At 41.6% G+C, this 27033-nt stretch overlaps 1 protein-coding gene across 1 annotated transcript in view; it reads left to right on the top strand.

Moving 5' to 3' along the window:
- The window catches only part of fam149a (family with sequence similarity 149 member A), a 64644-nt gene that overhangs the window by 16392 nt on the left and 21219 nt on the right, over positions 1 to 27033 (top strand). Inside the window, exons 6-9 of the mRNA XM_060926959.1 lie at positions 10276 to 10443; positions 23448 to 23632; positions 24100 to 24251; positions 24361 to 24455. Of these exons, the coding sequence (XP_060782942.1) occupies positions 10276 to 10443; positions 23448 to 23632; positions 24100 to 24251; positions 24361 to 24455 (600 nt within the window). The remainder of the gene's footprint in view (positions 1 to 10275; positions 10444 to 23447; positions 23633 to 24099; positions 24252 to 24360; positions 24456 to 27033) is intronic.

Below are 27033 nucleotides of genomic sequence, written 5' to 3'. Positions count from 1 at the left end.
TGCCACTGTAATGAGATAATGTTATTCACTTCGCATGTCAGTGGTCACAATGTTATGGCTGATATGTGTGTGTGTGTGTGTATGCACATGTGTATATGTATGTACACAAGCGCGCACAGGTTCATGTAAAAAAAAATGGAGTAATGTCATGCAATTTTGAATAAATCTGAATTTCATGGGGGCCTATTATGACAAACTCACTTTTTCAGTACTTATGCACATACATTTGGGTATCTGGAGTGCCTACTAACCCACAAACTCTGAAATCAGAAAGCCCAGTCATTTTCTTTTAGCTGCATATTTCAGAAAACATGTACTTCAACAAGCCATTCAGATTTGGCTCCCCTTTGTATGTCATAAGGCGAACTAATGGCTGGAGAACTGCCTTTGCGAATGAATATTCATGAGGATTGGCCAGCAGAAGGGGGGGTGGGGTGAGCAGTGACTCATCATTTAAAGTCAAACAAAACCCAGAAATAAACGCCATTTGCCCATCATGGCAAGTGCCCTGATGGACCGCACCACCCATTAAAACTAAAATTATGTAACAATTCATTCATTTTAAAAGTTATGATATTGCTAAAAATAGGCTTACCTAGGCACCGCCATTTTTGCTGAACCAGATATCCGGCTGTGACGTTGGCAATTCCCCAGAATGTTGGTTCCCATACCAACACAGAGTTATTGATTAAAAGTTGTTATTATTACAGTGCTGCTTGAAAGTTTGTGAACCCTTTATAATTTTCTATATTTCTACATAAATATGACCTAAAACATCATCAGATTTTCACACAAGTCCTAAAAGTAGATAAAGAGAACCCAGTTAAACAAATGAGACAAAAATATTCGGTCATTTATTTATTGAGGAAAATGATCCAATATTACAGATCTGTGAGTGGCAAAAGTATGTGAACCTTTGCTTTCAGTATCTGGTGTGACCCCCTTGTGCAGCAATAACTGAAACTAAACGTTTCCGGTAACTGTTGATCAGTCCTGCACACCGGCTTGGAGGAACTTTAGCCCATTCCTCTGTACAGAACAGCTTCAACTCTGGGATGTTGGTGGGTTTCCTCACATGAACTGCTTGCTTCAGGTCCTTCCACAACATTTCGATTAGATTACCCCCACTAGGCCACCAGGGGAATGACTCAAGTGCAGAGGAGTGAGGCAAAAGTAGTGTAGAAAAAAAGTTTATTTACAATGCTGAAAAATCCAAGGCAAAAAACAAAGGTAATAATCCAAATGCTCAGAAGATAAATGGGAAAAACCCAAAAGTTCAAAGTCAAAACAAAAGAGCCAAAAATCAGAAAAGAAGAGGCAAAAATTCAAACACTCAGAAGATCCAAAATGGTAAATACAAAGTCCAAAAGAAAGCAAAGTACAAACAACCACAAAGACATAGGCAAGGAACACGGAACAGAGGTTACTGGAGCTAAACATCACAGCACAAAGACTCCGTGACTAGAGGCCAAACTGAGGGAGTATAAATATACAAACTAAAATAGAACACCGGTGGCAACAATGAGGACTAGGCGGGGCACAAGGCACATGGAAAAACAAAACACAACACACAGAAAAAATAGCGGCCTCTAGCAGTCAAAACAAACATGACAACAACAGAAATAATAGCGGCCTCTAGAGGCCGAGATAGTCCAAGTCCTAACACAGTTGCTTAGAAGTTACCCTGGGGTCCTTTGTGACCTCGCCGACTATTTCACGCCTTGCTCTCGGAGTGATCTTTGTTGGTCGACCACTCCTGGGGAGGGTAACAATAGTCTTGAATTTCCTCCATTTGTACACAATCTGTCTGACTGTGGATTGGTGGAGTCCAAACTCTTTAGAGATGGTTTTGTAACCTTTTCCAGCCTGATGAGCATCAACAACGCTTTTTCTGAGGTCCTCAGAAATCTCCTTTGTTCGTGCCATGATACACTTCCACAAACATGTGTTGTGAAGATCAGACTTTGATAGATCCCTGTTCTTTAAATAAAACAGGGTGCCCACTCACACCTGATTGTCATCCCATTGATTGAAAACACCTGACTCTAATTTCACCTTCAAATTAACTGCTAATCCTAGAGGTTCACATACTTTTGCCACTCACAGATATGTAATATTGGATCATTGTCCTCAGTAAATAAATGACGAAGTATAATATTTTTGTTTCATTTGTTTAACTGGCTTCTCTTTATCCACTTTTAGGACTTGTGTGAAAATCTGATGATGTTTTAGGTCATGTTTATACAGAAATGTAGAAAATTCTAAAAGGTTTACAAACTTTCAAGCACGACTGTATAGTTTTGCTGTGCGAACATGGAAAATGTGCTTGAACAGAAAGGGATTCAACCGTAGATGTTTGAGCCAGAATATGAGCCCGGCGGAGGAAGAAACAAACAGTGAAAGTGATTCCAGCGATGCCAGAAGCGATAGTGGATTAAATGAACACAAGGCCATGCAAGTCAGCCTGTTGAAGTGTGGTGTGAGTGTACAAAATGCCACCCAATGCCCCGAGATAAGGAGAGTATATGCCGTGCTGACTGGACTAACCTCCTGGGAAAAAAAAAAAGGATAACACAGCATGCATTGTAAATCATGGAGAATTTTATACCGTGTGTCTGCAGCATGTCACTCTGAATTAAAATGGATTTTGGTGGGGTTAGCACCATTTGATTGACACAAAATGTCTACCACTTTAAAGGTGCACATTGTTGTTTTATTGTGACACAAACAATAATTAAGATGAAAAAACAGAAATCTGGAGTGTGCATAGGTATTCACCCCCTTTCGTATGAAACCCCTAAATAAGAGCTGGTCCAAACAATTCACTTCATAAGTCACATGATTAGTTTAAAAAGATCCACCTGTGTGCAATCAAAGTGTCACATGATCTGTCACATGATGTCTGTATAAATCAACCTGTTCTGGAAGGACCCTGACTCTGCAACACTACTAAAGCAACATGAAAACCAAGGAGCCTCCAAACAGGTCAGAGACAAAGTTGTGAAGTATAGATCAGGGTTGGGTCATAAAAAAATATCTCAAACTTTGAATATCCCAGGGAGCACCATTAAATCCATTATAGCAAAATGGAAAGAATACGGCACCACTACAAACCTGACAAGAGAAGGCCGCCCAGCAAAACTCACAGACCGGGCAAGGAGGGCATTAATCAGAGATGCAACAAAGACACTAAAGATAACACTGAAGGAGCTGCAAAGATCCACAGTGGAGATGGGAGTATCTGTCCATAGGACCACTTTAAGCCTTACACTCTACAGAGTGGGGCTTTATGGAAGAGTGACCAGAAAAAAGTCATTGCTCAAGAAAACATGTTTGGAGTTTGCCCAACAGCATGTGGCAGACTCCCCAAACACATGGAAGAAGATTCTCTGGTCAAATGAGACTGAAATTGAACTTTCTTGGCCATCATGGGAAATGCCATGTGTGACGCAAACCCAACACCCTGAGAACACCATTCCTACAGTGAAGCATGGTGGTGGCAGCATCATGCTGTGGGGATATTTTTCATCTGCAGGGACAGGAAAGCTGGTCAGGACTGAAGGAAAGATGGATGGCACTAAATACAGGGCAATTCTGGAGGAAAACTTGTTTGAGTCAGCCAGAGGTTTGAGACTAGGAGGAAGGTTCACATTCCAGCAGGACAATGACCCTAAACATACTGCTAAAGCTACACTGGAGTGGTTTAAAGGGAAACATTTAAATGTCTTGGAACAACCTAATCAAAGCCCAGACCTCAATCCAGTTGAGAATCTGTGGCATAACTTGAAGATTGCTGTACACCAATGCAACCCATCAAACTTGAAGGAGTTATGCTCTGTAACCATGTAATTTTTACAACAAAATACACAAATCAACAGACTTCACGTTTATGAAGTTGAAATCTCACTCGGCTAGATAATGCATACGCAGTACTGACACAACAATCCCATCATCATCGCAACACAATTCTTGACATCTAAAAAGAGCTTTTCTCTGTGAATAAAAATAAACAAAAGCCTGTCACATGAAATGACATTTCATGTGACATTTTTTACACCCAAATGCTTGACACGTGGGCATCTTTAGGGTTGTTTACAACCATTTAGAAGCAATGTGTATACGAGATCCAGTAGCCTCGTTAAGTCATGTTTGGAGTCTGTGACATCACGATTTGTACTCGGAGTGCGATATTTGAACCTCAGAGAGAGTAAGATGTCAGCGCCCAGGGACATTGAACAGATTTTATTTTAAAAGAAAAACACAGTACAGGTAGTCGTCGACTTACGACCTATGCAACTTACAACCGATCGACTTTACAACCGTCTGGTTATGACTGGCAATTGTTTCCCAGCTGAGCTAGCTGAGCGTACGACAGTTTCCGCCCCAGCTCCCGGCAGTGCCTCTCGCCGCGTACAACAGTTTCCGCCCCAGCTCCAGGCACATGCGCAGTCTCTCTTGCGCTCCCTCGTGCACTCCGTCATACAGTTTCCGCCCCAGCTCCTGGTTTATGAAATGAACAAATGCTCCCGCAAGCCCGAGCGCTGCAACAGCTGATGATGACGTAGACGACCCACAGCCAAGCACCAGTGATGCCAGTGGTCACTAAGTTTTGCATTTTGCTATGTTTTACATTTGTATTTTGGTATGTTTCAAACTAAAATGTTTTCTATTTTTCACACCTGTATTTCGTATTTGTTGTTTTGCACATATTAAACGAATTGTACTGTATGCAGTGTAGTATGCAGTGTTTGACTTAAACCAAATAATGAGCCAAGGTAATGAAATAAGAAAATGTTGATAAAATAAGACTTTAAGATGATTACAAAATCATTACACATCACAATATACTTGCGTTCATTTAACACAGACCGACTTACGACCAGATCAGTTTACAGCCGGTCAGTCGTAACCAAACGCAGGCGTAAGTCGACGACTACCTGTATACAGGTACAAATATGAACAAGTGAACGCTGGAGCATGTCTTGTATGGATATTACATATCTGTCAGTATAAAGGAGTTTACTTTTTGGGTTTTGTTTGGCTTCAGAGGTACAGGCACTCAGATCAACCATTTTGAACAGGGCTGTTTAGACAGGGTGAGAAGGGAGCCATGGTGTTTTATCCTTGTGGTATTTTGACCAAAGCATGTGTCAGACATTTCATTAAGACCTCAAGGAACTGTGTCAACTTGTGGAAAAGGGGTATAAATATGTCTCCTTTAAAAATATATATTTCTCTTAATTTCTCTTAATTAAACTTTTGTCGAAATATACTGTAACACACTTATTCATGTTTATTACTGAAATAAGCCAAAGATATCATGTTTCATGGTATGAAAGTTTCGTCTTTATATATTAAAAAAAATGGTGGTTCAGCAGTGAATTTTGAAGGAAGCAGTGCTAATTGACTGGGATTCCAGTTGGAGAGTGTAGTAGGTCTATTACACTCCCAGTTGGAGAGTGATATTGTGTTTAAATGAATGAGAGTGATGACTCACTCTGTGGAAGATCCTGATAGTGGAGAGTAATGATGACTGGCTCCGGTAGGCACAAGGCCAACTGCAGACTGATAACACAGATGGATAAGGGACACAAATGCTGCAGAGCAGGGAATGACCAGAGTAAGAACACAGCCTGACCGAGACATCCGTCCCCGGTGGACGTTTCAGTGCTTTGAGAGTTTGCTACAGACTTTTTGTGGTCTGAAGTTCTATATTTAGTCTTTTGTATTTCTACAATTTTGACAAACTGTCCATAAATTCTCATCTCATTATCTCTAGCCGCTTTATCCTGTTCTACAGGGTCGCAGGCAAGCTGGAGCCTATCCCAGCTGACTACGGGCGAAAGGCGGGGTACACCCTGGACAAGTCGCCAGGTCATCACAGGGCTGACACACAGACAACCATTCACACTCACATTCACACCTACGGTCAATTTAGAGTCACCAGTTAACCTAACCTGCATGTCTTTGGATTGTGGGGGAAACCGGAGCACCCGGAGGAAACGCACGCAGACACGGGGAGAGCATGCAAACTCCACACAGAAAGGCCCTCGCCAGCCCCGGGGCTCGAACCCAGGACCTTCTTGCTGTGAGGCGACAGCGCTAACCACTACACCACTGTGCCGCCCTCCATAAATTCTGCAAGTTCAAAATAAATAATTATCATGTTATAGTTGTTCTCTCAGAACCAGCACTGAGGAGATTAAAGGTTACGTTATATAGATCAGGGGTTATCAACCTTTTCTACTTTAAGGCCCACCTATTTATACTCATAAGTCGGGGCCCATTTAAAAAAGATCCCGAATTATTTTGGCTCATCTATTCTATTAGAATCTAATCATCTATTGTAAAGTGTATTAATGTGATGCAGCATCAGTCCCTGTTACAGATGGGAGCCCAGGAATTAAATAAATGCAATAAATACAAACTTTTTAATTGTAGGTATTGTATTTAAAACTGTATGGATGGGCCAGAAGCCAACCATGCATGCGGGGCGTTCTCAGTCAAAAGGGATTAATGATCCAAAAGTGGAGTCTGGTCCATTAACACAAGAACAGCAAACAAGCAAGTTATTAAAACCAAGAAGTACACTCAAAAGAAGTAGATATAGAAACCACTCAATGGGATTAGATCCTTACATGTTAACAAAGAAGGATTTTTCCTATGAGTTGGAAAATTATCCATCTGTTGAGTTCCCCGACATCTCAAACTACCTGGTGCTGCAGACATCGTTCTACATAGACAAACAGATGAAAACCTGGAAGAGCATGGAGGAGTACAACTTTTTATATGTGGCTGGATTAAAGATCTGGAGATCAGGACACTACAAGATAGACGATGGTAGACGGATCTAAGTGCTGGAAGAGTGTTTGTTTATTAGCAGGCGTGATATTTACAAAATCAAAAGCAAAGCAGAATCATGAAGCAAAGTATTTAAACAGCGTTATAAACAGGGCTAGAAACAAACGGGACAGTGATCATGATAATACTTCGCAAAGCCTCTGTGAAAACAGTGTCCGTATCTGTGCATGGTGATTGTGCTCAAATCACCGTCAGGTGTTTCCTATAATGACCAGGTCCCAAGAGCATGCACAACGTGCTCTGTGAGCAAGTGCGGTTACTCAAGCTGTGCCAGATTCGAGCGCGCAAAGGCATGACGGTCAAGTGTTCACCTGCTGTGTGACCATGCCTTTTAGCTCACGTGTATTTTGCCACCAAAATGCCTCATTTTCATCGATAACCCATCGCAAAGCATCATGAGCTGTAGTGTGACCATAGCTTAATGAGGCGGATGTGGTGTCAAATGCAACCTAGCAATTGTACCTTACTACGCGTAAAAATTGGCTTCAACTTGGGGGGGAAAAAAATTCACGGCCCATGAGATAGCGCTTTGTGGCCCACTAATGGGCCGCGGCCCAGTGGTTGAGAAACACTGGTATAGATTCTCATCTCATCTCATTATCTCTATCCTTCTACAGGGTCGCAGGCAAGCTGGAGCCTATCCCAGCTGATTACGGGCGAAAGGCGGGGTACACCCTGGACAAGTCGCCAGGTCATCACAGGGCTGACACATAGACACAGACACCCATTCACACTCACATTCACACCTACAGTCAATTTAGAGTCACCAGTTAACCTAACCTGCATGTCTTTGGACTGTGGGGGAAACCGGAGCACCCGGAGGAAACCCACGCAGACACGGGGAGAACATGCAAACTCCACACAGAAAGGCCCTCGCCGGCCACGGGGCTCGAACCCGGACCTTCTTGCTGTGAGGCGACAGTGCTAACCACTACACCACCGTGCCACCCGGTATAGATTCTATCACAGCTTTTTAGTCATTTTAGTCATCACAAGTCCAAGCAAATATTTATCGGATTCCCATATTATGTAAATGTGCTGAGGACCTGCTGTCCCACTGATTCAACAAAAACTGCAATCATATGCGCATGTGCCTCACATGCATAGCAAAGGTTACAGCTATGAAATTAATCTAAATTCCGTCCATAGATTGTTAGCATTTAATACCCCAATTTCTTTACCACTCTGGGCCCTCAACTGTTACCTTTGTACGATGATGTTTTTTCCCCCTTCATCGTTTTCTTTAGAAGCTAGTATAGTTTAAAAAAAAACAAAACTTGTCTTTTCTTTTCATTTCAGTGCTCTAATATGTTAGCTCTTGATGTATGGATTCATACCAGAGGTGGACAGTAACGAATTACATTTACTTGAGGACTGTATTTAAGTACACTTTGAGTATCTGTACTTTACTTGAGTGTTTTTTTTTTTTAAACTTATGACTAACTTCACTACATTTGAAAGACAAATATCGTACTTTTCACTCCACTACATTTTCTATCAAGGTCCTCGTTACTATGAAGCAACTTTGAAAGTGGGTGTGCTTTTCTTTTCTAAAACGTGATTGTTTTTTTCTCAGTTGACACTGAGACAGACTATCAGTAATCACTAAGGTCACATCACGTCCATGGACCGTATAAAATCAAGTTCAGTGATTTCTCAGCAGCATTATTTGAACACGATCAATTGATAGCAGAATGGAATGAGGCGGTTCTTCTGGGGAATGCTCTGGGGAAAGGATTAAAGATTACCGTAATTTCGTTTTAAATGTTTGCTTTGTTTGCAACGAACCACATCATGGCCTCCAAAAACTTGCCGTCCAGCCTGCAGAAGCATATGTAAATGTATGTAAACATTTTATTCCAAGAGAAAGCTTGTAATGAGGTTGTCTGTGCTTTTAGAGCTAGCGATAATGTTGCAATAGCTATGCAATCTGGCTAGTCAAATGACTTTTTATGGATTTGCCCGCCAAGTTGCCGTAGCCTTGTCCACAGCTAATGTTTACACATAGCTAGTTAACTTAGACACTGTTAGCATGTAAAAACGGAGTTACGCTAACATGAATAACTTATCTGAAGTCCTTTCAGAAACATCCATACATCCATCATCTGTAGCCACTTATCCTGTTCTACAGGGTCGCAGGCAAGCTGGAGCCTATTCCAGCTGACTATGGGTGAGACACGGGGTACACCCTGGACAAGTCGCCAGGTCATCACAGGGCTGACACACAGAGACAAACAACCATTCATACCTATGGTCAATTTAGAGCCACCAATTAGCCTAACCTGCATGTCTTTGGACTGTGGAGGAAACCAGAGCACCCAGAGGAAACCTACGCAGACACGGGGAGAACATGCTAACTCCACACAGAAAGGCCCTCGCCGGCCGCTGGGCTTGAACCCAGGACCTTCTTGCTGTGAGGCGACAGTGCTAATCACTACACCACCGTGCCGCCCCCTTTCAGAAACATGTTTTAGCATAATCTTGCCAAATAAACAGAATGTAGAAATCTTTCTTTTCTAGTAACGTTAGCTACTCAATATGATTTCGAGTTTGAAAAGAGTTTGCTAGCATGTCCGGTGGAGCTTCACTGACTAGCTAGCTTAATGTTAAACCACCATGATGGCATAGCATGCGTTCGTTTTGTGAATTCACATTTCTGTCTTTGGTAACGTTAACACTGTAGCTTTTGTGGCCTTGCATAATTACTATAGCTACTATGTATTTTTTACCAGTAGCCAAAGAGAAAAACTAGCTAGCATCTTATTGATGGTTCTGCTTGGTTGTAAGTTGTGTTTCATTTTGTAACATTCTACCAGGCGTTTATTCTACAGGTTCTACAAGTTAGTCAGTAAATCCAGTCGGTTGCTTCAGAGGCATTAGGTTTTGTAAGCGTTGTGGCAATAATACAACAATGCATTGACAGAAAATGCACTTTTAATACTTAAGTATTTTTAAAAGCAAGTACTTCAGTACTTAAGTAAAAATTTGACTGTACAACTTTCACTTGTATCGGAGTAACATTTGACCAGTGGGATCTGTACTTTGACTTAAGTAATGAAGTTGGGTACTTTGTCCACCTCTGATTCATACTGTAGCTTGGTTTCAGGGCTATTTTCTTCTTCGCGAGAATGCATTAATCTATTGGCTCCAAATGTGCAGCAAAAATCTCACGTTTTTAAGTTTGTGTGTACTGCCACATACCAGCCCTCTAGCAGAACATGCCATACCTGCTTTAAAATATGCAGTGCTTTGTGGAGTAATGAGATGAGATTGCCACAAAAATGCCTATAAGTGCTGCATTTATCAGTCTGGCCCAGTTATAATGAGTGTTATAGGAGTGTTTGTGTGTGTGTGTCTCTTTCTCTCTCATTCTCATCGTCTCATTTGGCATCCTGTTTTTCTCCCTTTCTGCAGGCTATGTGTGGAGGGCCGCAGACTAGCCCCGGGATCATGGTCTGGTCAGACTGTCTACTCCGGCTTGCCTATTTCAGAGCTATCATGTCGTCTTATCTCACAAGAGGAGGAGATCTACGAGGTAGAGGGAACGATCGAGGAGTTTCTAGCTTACGATGGGAGAGAAACGTAAGCTGTGATCATTTTTTACACAATCAGTCACAATCTTCTGTTTTTTCCACATTCACATTATGTATGCCTTATTTATTAACACTCACTGTGCACTGAAAGTAAGGAAGTAAGTAAAGTGAAGAAGAAAGACATTTTCTCCAACCCTGATTCCAAAAAAGTCGGGAAAGTGTTGAGAAAAGAAAAGGTGATGTAACACAGCGGCCCCCAACCCCCGGGCCGCGGACCGGTACCGGTCCGTGGGTCATTTGGTACCGGGCCACACAGAAAGAAAGAATAAATAACCTGCACTATTTCCGTTTCATTCATTATCTGAGTCTGAACGATGTTTGCTTTTGAAAAATGACCGGATTCTCTCCGTTACATCTGTCTATAACTCACGCTTGACCAGAGCATGTGAGCGGAGTGGAGCGGCGAGAATTTCGGTCCTCGCTCCGCTCGCTCCCCGCTCAATGTCGCACCATGCCGCTTCGCCCGTTCCCGCTCAGCGCTCCACCAAGATTGCATCCCGCTCCACTCCACGCTCGCTCAAAAAATATGTGCACGCATGCGCGTAGCGGACGCGGAGCACTTCCCGTATCTCTGCCCTCCGCACTTTTTACAGCCATTACAACCACTTAATTAATTTTTCACACGTGGAAACGCATTTTTCCGAGCCGCCTCTAAACGCATCATGAGCAGGCGGAGCGCAGGTGGCAAACAAACACCGCTGTCGTTCATTCTGAGCCACGTTGGGCATGCTTCAGACTCGTGATGTGAGCGGTAACGGGGCGAAACTGGAGCGGGCCATTGCCTCGCTCCATCCTTCCCATCCTTGAAAAAAAAAAAATCCCGCTCCGCGCTCTTTTCAAAATTCGTCCGCTCCGCTCACATGCTCTGCTCTTGACGCATGTCAAGACGCTTATCTCAGCGACCAAGAATGTTGGAGAGAGGACATTACTCATGTTATGTTGCTGACGCGATGTTACGAGGATGCTGCTAATAAAGTTGCATACGAGTACACAGTGGATTCACGTTTATTACTATATTTAGAAAATACCACAGTTTATCCACCACACCTTAAAGGCTGGTCCGTGAAAATATTGTCTGACATCAAACCGGTCTGTGCCGCAAAAAAGGTTGGGGACCGCTGATGTAACACATTGATAAACATGCCCCGTTCCAATTTTTTTGGAACAGGTTGCAGAAGTCAAATTCAGAATTGATGTACATTTACAAAAAACAAGCAAACAAAAAACCCAAAAGTTTATCTGCTTGAACGTTAAATAGCTTGTTTTTGTATTGTATTCAATTGAATATAGGTCGAAAAAGATTTGCAAATCATTGCATTCTGTTTTTTATTTGCGTTTTACACAGCGTCCCAACATTTTTGGAATTGGAGTTGTAAAAGGGAATCCTGTAAGGTTCTAAATAAAAACCTTAAATAAAGGATTCCTTCACATGGACAAACTGAATAACTCTATGATAGGTGGATTCCCCCCTCCCCCTTTTCTTTTCTTCACATCAATTTCAGGCACAGAAATTTCTGTTTTGTTGACTCCATTTTTTTTAAAGGCTTCCTGATGAGTTCTTTGGATAGTTAAGAACTAGAGCTACCTAATGTGGTTTCACTGTGTTCAACATACAGAAATATTGGCACCCATTAATAGAATTGCAAGAAGAAAATGTTGTGTAAAATGAATGTTACGAACAATGACTACATTAAACATTTCTAATATCTCATCTCATTATCTCTAGCCGCTTTATCCTGTTCTACAGGGTCGCAGGCAAGCTGGAGCCTATCCCAGCTGACTACGGGCGAAAGGCGGGGTACACCCTGGACAAGTCGCCAGGTCATCACAGGGCTGACACATAGACACAGACAACCATTCACACTCACACCTACGGTCAATTTAGAGTCACCAGTTAACCTAACCTGCATGTCCTTGGACTGTGGGGGAAACCGGAGCACCCGGAGGAAACCCACGCGGACACGGGGAGAACATGCAAACTCCGCACAGAAAGGCCCTCGCCAGCCACGGGGCTCGAACCCGGACCTTCTTGCTGTGAGGCGACAGTGCTAACCACTACACCACCGTGCCGCCCCTACATTTCTAATATCCAATAAAAATTTGATTTGGAGAAAATACAGTAGTGTTCCCCATCAAAAAAGTTACTATAATTAAATAAACTATAATTGTTACCTCTCCTGGGACAGAGTCCATCAGAGGGCAAGGTATTGTTTTTGGTCGAGTTTCTTTTTGTTTGTTTCTTTGTTTTTTGTTTTTTTTGTTAATGATATTACGGGAAAATGGCTGGCTCAACCTTCGTGAAACTTTCAGGATAGATGGGCATTGGTCTCAAATAGAACCTCCAACATTTTGAGTGTCATCTGGTCAATGTCACCAAAAAGGTCAAAATCGTTTTTGTTGTGTCTACTGCCTCATATAGAGGCGCTAGCCACTACATCATTGCGTTGTAAGAGTGTAACAATCGCACACTGCGCATGCGCAGACACTTGTTCTGATTAAAATGGCCGGTGAGTGTATAAAATTCGGTTTGCCATTTGAAATAAATGGACTAGACTAAAGAAATCGCTTTAAATGTCTAAAAAACACACATATTTTCATCCCAGGTCTAAAATTTAATTTATCCAAGTCTAAAATTCTTACATCCGCTCAGTCCGTTCCTAGAAGTGCCTGCAAAACATTAATAAAAAATGTGCCGGTGTTTTGTCCTACCGATCAGCTGGGCTGATAGAAAATCGGTGAGTATTTCACGCATTTGCCGATTTTTATGTTTTGTGCATATTGGTTGAGTCTTTGGCCGAGTCAAATAATTTGTAATGACTTGTTTTGAATAATAAAACGGTCTGTATGAGAACTTGCTAATTCTGTCATGCAGTGGGCACTGTGCAGTCAAAGTTATGACGGGGCATCGTTTCGTTTGTTTATAAATACTGTAGTTTATACGTTTCTGAATTGCAAATATGCCTACATTGTAACTATTGAATAGAGCTTATTTGGTTGAGTAAATCAAACAATTTGAATGTAATATTAAAAATATTGTTAATTTTCCTGACACGCAGCACGGCTCGGCAGACGAGTCTGTTGAATTTTCCTACCCTCCTGGATTTCGCGCATGCGCAGTAGGCTTGGTAGGACAAATCCAAGAGGTAGGATAACTTTACAGAACACCGTTGCGTTGTTGTCTGCCTGCTAAAAAACTTCGATCACCGATGATCGCGGCAAGTATGCAACGGTCCAGTTTGTCCACTACGCCTACCGTAGTTCTACCTTCTAAGTTCCCGCCGAGAAGGTTAGCGGTTGTGTTGGCAGTGCGATGAAGAGTGTGGATAGCGCGTCGAATAATAGTGAGTAAAGAGGTTCACATATTTTTGCCACTCAGATATGTAATATTGGATCATTTTCCTCAATAAATAAATGACCAAGTATAATATTTTTGTCTCATTTGTTTAACTGGGTTCTCTTTATCTACTTTTCGGACATATGTGAAAATCTGATGTTTTAGGTCATATTTATGCAGAAATATAGAAAATTCTAAAGGATTCACAAACTCTCAAGCACCGCCGTAAGTATGAAAAACGAGAACACTATCGCTAAAAGGAGCTGTGTTGGGCTGGAACGGTTGGTTAAATAGCCGCTCACATTAGCGCGGAGAGCTTTCACACTGTCAGCGGTTTCAAAAGTAGCCGGTCACCGGCGGCAAATCGCCGTCTGTGGCTTGTTATGCCACCGGCTATTGTCAGTCAAGTCACAAAATTTAATATTAAATATTTCTGACGGCAAAAAAAGTTGTGAACGTAAATTACATCCACTGTGTCATGTATGTCCGTTGCCGCGTCAACTTTGTTTACATCCTCGACATGAGTGCAGCCATTCCTGTGTTGCCAGATTGGGCGGTTTTAAGTGCATTTTGGCGGGTTTTGAACATATTTTGGGCTGTAAAACGTCAGCAGTATCTGGCAACATATTTTTTTACTTAATACAAGAAATTAATGGACGCCAACGTTTTTGCCAAAATGGTATTTTATTTTCCATTGTTTAGGCAGCTTCAGCATCATAACTCTGAGATTCTGTTCAAATTGTTTTTTTTTCTTCTATGAAGCCTGAGCCATTTATTTTATTAGTGTATAATTATTGTTTAATTTAGTCTTCAGGAGAGACTGCCTGCACACAGTACTAGTATTAATAGTTTTTTTTCTTCCATGAAAGCTGAGGCATTTATAGACCCTTTTCAGTCACGTGACCTTCGTAAACGCGACCGCCATTTTGGACATGTAGTGGACTTCGGCTCGAATCAGTTTGAATGCGAGGAAGGTGACAAACGAAAAACATAAAAGAAAAAGGAGCGAGATGCAGAAAACATCTTCACTATCCAGCGACGTAGGGCATTTACAGGGCGAGCAGAGGGAGAGGTATTTGCAAAAATTGAGGTTAGCAGGCTTAGAGAACGACGTTTACCTGCTTCCACCAGGATTGTTCACTGACGTACGGAAGTACACGAAGCCCTCGTCTTTACCTGACTTCGGCCCACATGATCTGTATACCTATGTCGTTAAAAACCCATCGCCATACACATACATGCCAACGTCCGAGGTTCCGGAGTGCGCTCCGGCTTGCTCCAGGAGTGCTCCGTCCGAGGTTCCGGAGCGCGCTCCGGCTTGCTCCAGGAGTGCTCCGGCCGAGGTTCCGGAGCGCGCTCTGGCTTGCTCCCCTTCAAATTAAGCAGCGCGCTCTGGCTTGCTCCCCCTCAAATTAAGCAGCGCGCTCTGGCTTGCTCCCCCTCAAATTAATTTGAGGGGGAGCAAGCCGGAGCGCGCTCCGGAACCTCGGCCGGAGCACTCCGGGAGCAAGCCGGAGCGCGCTACTTAATTTTAGGGGGAGCAAGCCGGAGCGCGCTCCGGAACCTCGGCCAGAGCACTCCGGGAGCAAGCCGGAGAGTGCTGCTTAATTTGAGGGGGAGCAAGCCGGAGCTCGCTCCGGAACCTCGGACGTTGGCTCCGGCAGCTATTTACACTGGATCCGGTGTAAATAGCTGCCGGATCATAATTACAGTAAAGGAAAAACTTGAGACTGAAAGGTTTTAACAGTCATCCAAATGACTGAACGTAAACATTGCTACAGTAACATACCAGCTATGATGTTGTTGACGTTAGCTAGTCAACAATAGCTACTACAGAAGAACAAAGAGGTTACAATGGGTTATTTTAACCTATTTGGTTACACACTCGCCGCCACAGAATGTTAACAGCAATGTAATGCCTTTTCTGGCTAATTTTATTCGTCTTACCTCCAACAAAGTGGTCACTACACAAGCGTTGGTATGCCGAGGGCTGCCAATCTGTTAATGGCCGCTATCCATCTTCTCCGTCGGGATCTGATAAAATGATAAACCTTGCTTTGTTTGTTGATGGTTACTACATCCAGGTGCACAACAATATAGTGGCATGATGGAAGTCTTGCTGAAAGTAAAACCTTTCTTTGCTGCCGTTCCTCAATGTTGGCTGTGGTAAACTACTGGTAGTACATGTCCAAAATGGCGGCCGCGTTTGTCGTGACGTCACATGAAAAGGGTCCATATTATATTTTAAGGTAACTTCATGTTGTGCTGTGAGGTTCTATGCACTTTAACTTTTGAACCAACAGGTGCATTTGAATAAGTAAAGCCTATTTTTCTGCATTTTTGTAGTCCTGGTAATCTTTTATATTGGTAACGTTGTTTATAGGACCATTTCTCAGTGTCTTTGTTTTTTTAATCAATAGTTTTTCAGTAATAACTTAATATTTAACATATCACTCAATTTTAAACAACACCCCCCCCCCCCCCCCCCCCCCCAATGGGCTGCCCCATAGTCTCCAAAATTTCTGTGGGAAACACTGGCATGCGTAACAACACTAATCAAGCTTAAGCTAGACGACCCGCCTCAAATACCCGTCCCGGGTAAATGTTATCCCAATTTTAGATGACCTGTTCCAAACCATCCCGCCCCATGAAAAATTTGTACTTGCATCTCTCTCTCTCTCTCTCTCTCTCTATATATATATATATATATATATATATATATCCTTGCACGCTTTGCGTGCATTATGTCTGCCGCTGGCAGACATTTTACCATTTTGCACTCTGCTGTAAATTATTTGTACCCTGCTATTCTCCCAAACTTTGAAGCCCCTGCACTGTAGACAATCTTAGCGTGCACATTACATGTCGTCAACGTTACCATGACAACATGGAGTGCATGAGTCCAGTCAGCGTATTCAGCTTTCTAACAGTGCTCTTTTTTTTTTAAATTATATTATTCTCTCCCCAATGGTGTCTTTCCTGGCTTTATTATTTAGTATTTATTAATTTTGCATTCATATTTTGCAATGATTTTACACCTCTGTCTCAAATGGCCCTTGTTTGCTCCGCTACTGCTTAAAAACCTGCTGTCTCCCTTGTATACCTCTCTCAAGGTATGACTTGATTTCATTGGTAAATCGCTGCCGCCTTGCACGAGTTTGCTGTTTAACTGGAAGCAAGTGCGCTACAGGGCTACTACGTATGTTTTAACTATTAGTTTTAAAAGATGTGTATGCATTTTTACTGTTTAATATGGTTGAAATGGTTGCTACAGCAAGTGGAGGTCTGCGATGCTGTGGTTTGCAGCATGGGGTTCACATGAGCAATCAAGAAAGTCATCATCTGACAACAGTGCATTATATAATAACGCTGTTTTATTACCAGAACACCACTAACCAAAAGTTTAAATGAGTTCTGTTGCAGTTAGGGGAAAAAACCAAACCCCTACAGACTGCATTTACTGCACAAATGCCCTTTATCACTCTATTGTCTTGTACTTTTGTTGCTATGTGACATAATGTACTAATGTTGCCATATGACATAAATAAGCACACAATCAGTTTGTATCCCTGATAGTCAGTTTACCAATACAAATTACTTTTTGAGAATTGAACTCGATTGTCTTTTTTTGGGAAGGGCGGGGGTAGGGCAGATTATAATGCTTCGTGTTGGTCTAAAAAATTTTTCATAATTGTCTTAAAAAGTCTAAAAAAGGTCTAAAATTTAACTTACTGAATCCTGCAAGAACCCTGTCATTATAAGTGCTACCGGACGAGGTTTATTTTGTCTGGCAACACTTGTTTTTAATGCATTCATTGTACATTTGGTGCACTGACCAAGGAAAAGATATTGTGATTACACTGAACCTGTTTTTCCTCAGCGTGTACACAGAAATAGATGTCACGTTGACCCACACCATTGGCTTTTGACACTGATATAGACACAGGAAGCATTTACACTTTGGGATCGTGTTAATGGCAGGTGTCTGTAGAATTAAAGATATCAGGAATGTAACAGTGAATATACAGTGGTGCTTGAAAATTTGTGAACCCTTTAGAATTTTCTATATTTCTGCATAAATATGACCTAAAACATCATCAGATTTTCACACAAGTCCTAAAAGTAGATAAAGAGAACCCAGTTAAACAAATGAGACAAAAATATTATACTTGGTCATTTATTTATTGAGGAAAATAATCCAATATTATTGTGGCAGCGGGGGCGTGGTCAAGCATCGGTCTGTGAATGGAGGGCAGAGTCAGGGAAGGTAAGTGGCAGAATCACTGCACCTGACGTGAATTAACCTGTGTTTGTGTGTCTTCCCCAGTGACCGCGCCCTATAAAAGGAGAGAGAGAGAGCAGAGAAAGAGAGCTCTCTCCCGACCAGAATGCATGTGTGTGCGAGAGAGTGAATGAGCTGAACTCAGTTCTGGCCTGCCGTGCTTCTGTGCTCCACCCACCTGCTCTGGTTGTACAATTATATATCTGTGAGTGGCAAAAATATGTGAACCTCTGCTTTCAATATCTGATGTGACCCCCTTGTGCAGCAATAACTGCAGCTAAATGTTTCCGGTAACTGTTAATCAGTCCTGCACACCGGCCTGGAGGAATTTGAGCCCATTCCTCCGTACAGAACAGCTTCAATTCTGGGATGTTGGTGGGTTTCCTCACATGAACTGCTCGCTTCAGGTCCTTCCACAACATTTCGATTGGATTAAGGTCAGGACTCTGACTTGGCCATTCCAAAACATTAACTTTATTCTTCTTTAACCATTCTTTGGTAGAACGACTTGTGTGCTTAGGGTCGTTGTCTTGCTGCATAACCCACCTTCTCTTGAGATTCAGTTCATGGACAGATGTCCTGACTAGGGTTGGGTACCGAAACTCGGTACAGGTATGGCACCGGGGCGAACATCAACGGTAGTAATCAGTCCGAAATACAACGTGAATTTCGGTGCCACAAAATACACAGCTGTGCCCTCTGGTGTTCACTGTTAACAGCGGCACCGTATTCAGTAGGCCTACACACTCAGCAGGCAGAAAGGTCAAGATGTCTAAAGCAAAACATTCCAAAGTATGGTTACATTTTACAAGAAAGGATGCTGAAACTTCCACGTGCAACAAATGTTTGAGGACATTTTCGTGCAAAAGCAGGAACACGTCAAAATTAATGAAACATTTGGTCACACATGGAATCCATCTAAAGGCCGACGCTTGCACAGTTTTTGACAGCCTCCGTGAACGTGACCCTATAGCAAGTACATCGGAAGCATCCAACGTGGGAGTCCCTATGCCCAGCCCAAGCGATGGAGCTCCCAGCCCAGCTAGCGTGGACATACTGGATGATGATAATAGCAGCATTTGCTCTTGAAGTGAGTATTTTTTAACACTGCTAAACAATTGATGCATGCTAATTCCTATTGTTAAATGTAGGCGTAAATGTTTCGAGTAGCACAGATGCAGTCTCACAGCTTGTGTGAAAATGTGTTTGTCAGGCTGACAGGTTAGGTAAGTCATATTTGATGAGCAAGTGTTGTACTTGTACACGTTAAGAAGGCACAACGAATCAATCGCATTAAATGCGTTCAGCTCTGGTTGTAAGCCTATGAAATGTTGCCGTTTAGTCGGTAGCAAAAAACAGCTTAGCATATGAATAACGATAGCCCTAAATGTGGAGTTTGAGAACAGCATTACATGGCATGTTCAAAATGAATTAATTGATATTTTAAATGATTTAAATGAATTTATATTTTGTGGTCTTTCTAGTTACGCCATTCACCTTGGCAAAGAAGGCCAAGTTACCAAAAGAGAAGGTGGAGCACATCCACAGGACTGTCACTCAGTTTGTGGTCAAAGACTGTCATCCCTTTAGCTTAGTGGAATCTCCATGGTTCAGGTGAAAAAAAAAATGTGATGTATGAAAACAATCTACTTAATTCGTGTGTAGGCTATTCCTCTGTGTTAAGGGAATTTGTTAAAATCCTAATGAATGTGCTGATGTGATTTATTTTATACAGAGCGATGACCTTGGCCCTCAAAGACCGTTATAAACCCCCATCTAGGGATAACCTATGCAACACCCTAATACCAGCGTGGTACGCTGTGGAAAAGGAAAATGTTTTGAGGAAATTGGCCATGGCGAAAAAGGTTGCCATTACCTGTGATGGCTGGTCCAGTTTAACACAGGACCATTATATCACTGTGACAGTGCATTACATTCACGAGGGGAACATAAGAGTCAAAGTACTCAGCACCAAAGCCATGTACGAGGCCCAGACTGGGATGGTAGTTGCAGAGGAAATCAACGCGGTCTTGGAAGAATTCAAAATTAGTGACAAAATTGTTGCTGCCACAGTGGACAATGCCGGCAACATGAGTGTTGTACTGAGGAACCTGAAATTTTTAAAAGTTGGATGTTTTGCACATACCCTAAACCTGGCATCACAGAAAGTGTACAATGTCAGTGCTGTGGCCAAGTGGAGGGCCAAACTCCGAGATGTTGTGGTGTGGTTGAAGAGGTCCACCATGTCTAAAACTGTGCTACGAGAGAAGCAGCGAGTTCTCAGTAAGTAGAAGGTAGATTTAATTTTTAAAGTCTATTTCAAACATCAACAGCAATGTGAAATATAGATTGGTATTCAAGTGTTGTCTGTATTTTAGATTTGCCACAGCATAGCATGATTCTGGAGGTCAAAACACGCTGGAATTAATTTTTCCTGATGGTGGAAAGATTCCTGGAGCAGTATCCGGCTATCCAGGCAGCATCTCTAGATCAACGGCTTAGGAGGGCAATGGAGAAGGACAGGTGATGAACAAACTAAGAACAATAATTAAAAATGTCATACTTTATATTTCCATTTTAAATACATATATAATATACACATCATGCTTAACTCCAGACTTGAAAGGCTCACAGACAGTGATTTCGCGAAAGCTGAGGAGCTTGTGAAGTGTATGAACATAATGTACACTTCAACTCTGTGTGTGTCAAGCGAGAAGTCCCCCACATGTGGCCAAATCCTCCCAATCCTCGCAAAACTGGAAGCACATTTCAAAGTCACAGACGAGGACAGTCTATTTGTTTCTGCGGTGAAAGAGAAAGTCTGGGGAGATCTGGAGAAAAGATACCAGGTACTCTCCATTCCAACCACTATCTGTATTTATTTTCTAGGAATTGGCAAACCACACCATTGTCACCATATGTACTGTGTTTAACAGGATGAAGACATTCAGAACTTTCTCCAGGAGGCCACTTTGATGGACCCTCGCTTTAAAAGCAAGCTGGAATGTGGTGTTGCTGATGCCTGGGACAGACTGGAAAAGGCAGCAGTTGACAGTGTAGCAGCAGCACAGGTATGATTTTTTTTTTATGTATATCAATAAGAAAGTTTCTTTGAAGCATTACTCTTTTTGGTATAATGGGTGTCTGTGTCTGCAGCTTCCAGTGGAGGGCCGCCTTCACACAGAGGAAGATGAAGATGATGACCACGAGGAGGAGGAAGAATGAGCAGAGAGACATGTTAGTTCATAATCAAAGAATATCAAGCCTGAACGTAATAATTTTTTTGTATTTTACAAAACTTTTAATACTACTTTTTATATTTTTCAGATGGTAGCCTCCAAAAAGACAGCCTTGGGGCAGTTGTTTGAGGAAGAAGACAAAGAGCTTCTCCAGGCAACTCGGATGAAAAGCAGTGCCCTCTCCATCACAGAGCAGGTGCAGAAAGAGCTTCATATACCAAGACCTTCCCTCAATCCCATCTGGACAAGACCCTGTGGCTTGGTGGTGGGGTAAGAGGGATAGCCTCCCTATATTGTCTGACTTATCCAATGTATACATGTGTGTACAAGTGTCATCTACCCCTTCGGAGAGGGTCTTCTCTTGTGCTGGCAATACAGTCAGTGAAGAAAGATGCCGTATTTTGCCGGAGAAAGCAAACATGTCCATCTTCCTTAATAAGAACACTTAGTTTAAAGAACGTTTGGGATTTCATTATCCTGTTCCATGTGCACTGGCATTGCTAGTCATTGGAATAAGTTAATGTACTGTACAGTTGTGTACAATTGTTGAAGTACAGTACAATGTGAATTTGTTTTCTTTTATCTTTTTTATTTATTATTTAAGGGATTTAAAGTAATCTGTTGTTGTTCAATTTGACCTTGGACTTTGCCTTAGGAATAAAAAGTCATTGTTTCATTACAAATTCTGTGTGAGTGTGCTGCTTTTTTTTTTTTGAAAGTACCAATTTAAATACAGTTTAGGAACCGGCACCGATTTGAAAGTATCGATTATGGCACCGGTATCGAATGAAACCCTTTCAATACCCAACCCTAGTCCTGACATTTTCCTTTAGAATTCGCTGGTATAATTCAGAATTCATTGTTCCATCAATGATGGCAAGCCGTCCTGGCCCAGATGCAGCAAAACAGGCCCAAACCATGATACTACCACCACCATGTTTCACAGATGGGATAAGGTTCTTATGCTGGAATGCAGCGTTTTCCTTTCTCCAAACATAACGCTACTCATTTAAACCAAAAAGTTCTATTTTGGTCTCATCCGTCCACAAAACATCTTTCCAACAGACTTCTGGCTTGTCCACGTGATCTTTAGCAAACTGCAGACGAGCAGCAGTGTTCTTTTTGGAGAGCAGTGGCTTTCTCCTTGCAACCCTGCCATGCACACCATTGTTGTTCAGTGTTCTCCTGATGGTGGACTCATGAACATTAACATTAGCCAATGTGAAAGAGGCCTTCAGTTACTTAGAAGTTACCCTGGGGTCCTTTGTGACCTCGCCGACTATTGCACGCCTTGCTCTTGGAGTGATCTTTGTTGGTTGACCACTCCTGGGGAGGGTAACAATGGTCTTGAATTTCCTCCATTTGTACACAATCTGTCTGACTGTGGATTGGTGGAGTCCAAACTCTTTAGAGATGGTTTTGTAACCTTTTCCAGCCTGATGAGCATCAACAACGCTTTTTCTGAGGTCCTCAGAAATCTCCTTTGTTTGTGTTATGATACACTTCCACAAATGTGTTGTGAAGATCAGACTTTGATAGGTCCCTGTTCTTTAAAGAAAACAGGGTGCCCACTCACACCTAATTTCAATCAATGGGATGACAAACACCTGACTCTAATTTCACCTTCATATTAACTGCTAATCCTAGAGGTTCACATACTTTTGCCACTCACAGGTATGTAATATTGGATCATTTTCCTCAATAAATAAATGACGAAGTATAATATTTTTGTCTCATTTGTTTAACTGGGTTCTCTTTATCTACTTTGAGGACTTGTGTGAAAATCTGATGATTTTATTTATGCAGAAATATAGAAAATTCTAAAGGGTTCACAAACTTTCAGGCACCACTGTATAAACTAAATTATATCAATTGGTCGAAGCTATAAAATTTCACGGTGTAAAGTGATCATATTATTGCGTCACATTTTATTAAAAATCATAAGCAGAAGAATAGGACTGCTTCAGTGACCGAAAACTAATTTATGGGAAAATCTTTTCATAAAAATATTAATATATGTTGATCATGAGAAAATGTTAGCGCCTTTTCCTGTTCATTCATCACACCAGTGGAGACATTTGTGTCCATTACCCATTTGGGATTAACGTGTGGGTGTGTGCATGGCTCTTTTGTGTCAGGGACAATGAGGGACTGGATCAGAGGAAGGCCTCAGCCATTGCCTCGTGGGATGGTGTACCCCATGTTTCCCCCAATGCCTGCATCTGTGATGCTGTGGCTGATGAGCTGTTTGATGATGTATGGCGGGAAGTAGTAAGCTTTCTGGAAGAGCTCCTGCGCAAACACTGGGAGAAGCAACATTCTGGTGGGTCGACTTAATTGACAGAAAGGCGCACATTTGTATGCCAGTATCTATTCCATGATCTTTTCCATAAATTTCAGAAAGCACAATAAGGGCAAACCTTATTTCATATTGGTACCAAGTTGCAATAATAAAGACACAATCCAAACAGAATGAAAGGAAAGAAAAGCATTATGTAATTTATTTGGAATTAAGGACAACTATACTCCTGATTAAATATTTACAAAGACTCAGTGTAACAAGAGTATTATATAGAGGATCAAATGATCTTGAGTGATGTAATGTATGCACACTGTGAATATTACATATAGTAGTCTGTTTGAACTTCTTTGGGTCTGTGATGTATCTTTTATATTTATTTATTTATTATTGTTTTTTTTTTTTTATTAAATTTAAAGTGACCATTTTGCTTGAACTTAAAAGCGCTGTGAGAGTTTTCCCTTGTCTTCATTATGCCGTTCTGGCATCAGACGGAGCAACACAGAGATGGATGCTGGAGAGTTCAAGCCAAATCTTCTGTGAACCTTCATCACATCTTCCTTCAAAGGGAAGTCATATTTCTCCTAGCAGAGGCTCTAATAGCAGGAGCATGTTTCTCTGGCCAAACACCTATCATGGGCAGGTACCAACCGACAGCCAACCAAAACACAAGACCGAATTACAGAATGCTTTTATGTGAGCAGTACAGTTCTGCTGTTATAAATGAACTCTCTCATTTTGTGTTTGATTAGGATCCGAATGTCTTTAAGAGTAACTTAAATGGCGTTATGACAATCCGAGCAAAGCCTTTGCAGCAGAGACAGCAGGGATATGGTGAAAGGTCATTGTAAGTCTCATACAGTCTCTCTCACTCACACACACACACACACACACACACACACACACACACACACACACACACACACACACACACAATCCTTGCAGCACTTGCAAAAAAATGGTTGAACAGTACTCCTCTTCTGATCTATTGCACGATTATACCTCTGACCAGTGTTCAAGGTAACATATTTTTTTGTGTAGCAAAAAAAATGCTACACTGTAGTAATTTTGTGTAGCAATTCCAAAATTTTGTGTAGCGTTTTTTTTGTTTGTTTCAATATATATTAAGTAATAAATGTGCGAGTGACAGAAAATAAAGACATGAGTCTTATGACAAGTTTACAACCATGTTTGATTGCAGTGAGCCTTTATATCATTGTGCTAATATGCAAATGTAATGGTACAACTACTACAGCAAGCTTTAAGACCCATTTTCGGTCATTACTCATATCCAGCTAGGAATGTCATCTATTTGAGCCCTCTTTTTAAAGCTAATTTTGTGTGATCAAGAGTTCTGAGTAATGTTAAAGGTTTTGGTGTACTTCTAAATTTCATGAAGAATGCCATTTATGCTTAACAGTTATAATGCCCCAACAAAGTTAAAGGCGAAGTCCGACACCGTAATGGCTTATTTGATACAAAATATTTAGTTTTAATTTGTGCAAATAAACTTTTTGGACATTCCTTTTCAAACACTGGATTCCATGTTTTCCGCCCATTTACCACGATTGTGGAAAACCGTCGTCTCATTATTATTATTATTATTATTATTATTATTATTAATAATAATAATAATAATAATAATAATAATAATAATTTATCCATCCATCCATCCCCTGCTGGACAATCGGTGACTGACTAACACAATTACTCTGGAAATGTTAGGAAATAAGCTTAAAAATTTCTTAGAGAAGTTGGCCAACTTTTTGCATCGTGTTTCTGTGCAATACACTGGGGAAATTGATCAGCAATTCTTCAAAATTGGGTTGCATATTGCGATGCGATACCGGCTATCTTGAACACTGCCTCTGACTGTTTTATAACTATACTGCTCTTATAAGCAGATATATAGTGCATCATGCTTCTTGAATGTACACTGTAAAAAATGACTGTGAAATTTACAGTAAAACTATGTGAAATGCATACAGAACAGCACTGTAAACCTCATTTCATCTCATTATCTCTAGCCACTTTATCCTTCTACAGGGTCGCAGGCAAGCTGGAGCCTATCCAAGCTGACTATGGGTGAAGGGCGGGGTACACCCTGGACAAGTCACCAGGTCATCACAGGGCTGACACATAGACAACCATTCACACTCACACCTACGGTCAATTTAGAGTCACCAGTTAACCTAACCTGCATGTCTTTGGACTGTGGGGGAAACCGGAGCACCCGGAGGAAACCCACGCGGACACGGGGAGAACATGCAAACTCCACACAGAAAGGCCCTTGCCGGCCCCGGGGCTCGAACCCAGGACCTTCTTGCTGTGAGGCGACAGCGCTAACCACTACACCACCGTGCCGCCCGCACTGTAAACCCCGAAACATATATTTGTTGTTCAAATCACTGTTAAATTTTGTAAACCAGTAAACAGAACGTTTTTGTTATATTTACAACATCAATATGTGATTTAAAGCAAATTTATTTGTTAAAGCTACAAGTACTGGTAACAAAAACAGAGAAATACTGTAACACTCGTAACAGAAAACTTGTGTCAATTTGACATGCACTTACTGCAGAATGAAGGGTTTTTCTTAGTAAAAGTACATAGCCTTCTGGGCTATGCATATAAATTCATTGCTTATGCCAGCCTGCATGAAACTAGAAACACTATTCAGTTCCAACTCCCAACCATTTCTAACTGAATTCTAACGATTTCTAACAACATTTAGGCAAAGTTATTAAAATGTAAACAACCACCCAACAGTGTTATTAACTGCAGCAAGTGCAGTGTTTTAGTGTGATTTCAGCTGTGATTTCATTCACTGTAAATCACTTTACATGTTCGCCAGTAAAGTGATCTACTGGGGTGCTGTATTTTTTACAGGGATTTTCTGGTCACCCCAGCTGCCAGGGTTTTCCTGTTAAAATGACAGATTTTTTTTTACAGTGTACAATATTCTGTTATTTCTATGACATATACATGTTCTTTATTCATCATTCTTGATTTATTATTATCCCTGACACAAAGTGCGCAAGGGGATATAGGAATGGAGTCCGTGCGTCTGTCCGTTCATCCGTTTCAATCTGGACAAGTTTTCTCAGAAACCACATAAGCTACATCAATGAAACTTTGCATGCTCATATTACTGTTCATGATCTAAGTGGAGTTCGAAAATCCATCATCCATCCATTATCTGTAGCTGCTTGTCCTGTACAGGGTCACAGGCAAGCTGGAGCCTATCCCAGCTGACTATGGGCAAGAGGCGGGGTACACCCTGGACAAGTTGCCAGATCATCGACACACAGAGACAAACAACCATTCACACCTACGGTCAACTTAGAGCCACCAATTAGCCTAACCTGCATGTCTTTGGACTGTGGGGGAAACCGGAGCACCCGGAGGAAACCCACGCAGACACG

This window comes from Neoarius graeffei, chromosome 8, assembly GCF_027579695.1.
Source record: "Neoarius graeffei isolate fNeoGra1 chromosome 8, fNeoGra1.pri, whole genome shotgun sequence".
Taxonomy (NCBI): Eukaryota; Metazoa; Chordata; class Actinopteri; order Siluriformes; family Ariidae; genus Neoarius; species Neoarius graeffei.
The sequence above is the reverse complement of the archived record's forward strand: the minus strand, read 5'-3'. Positions and strand labels throughout refer to the sequence as shown.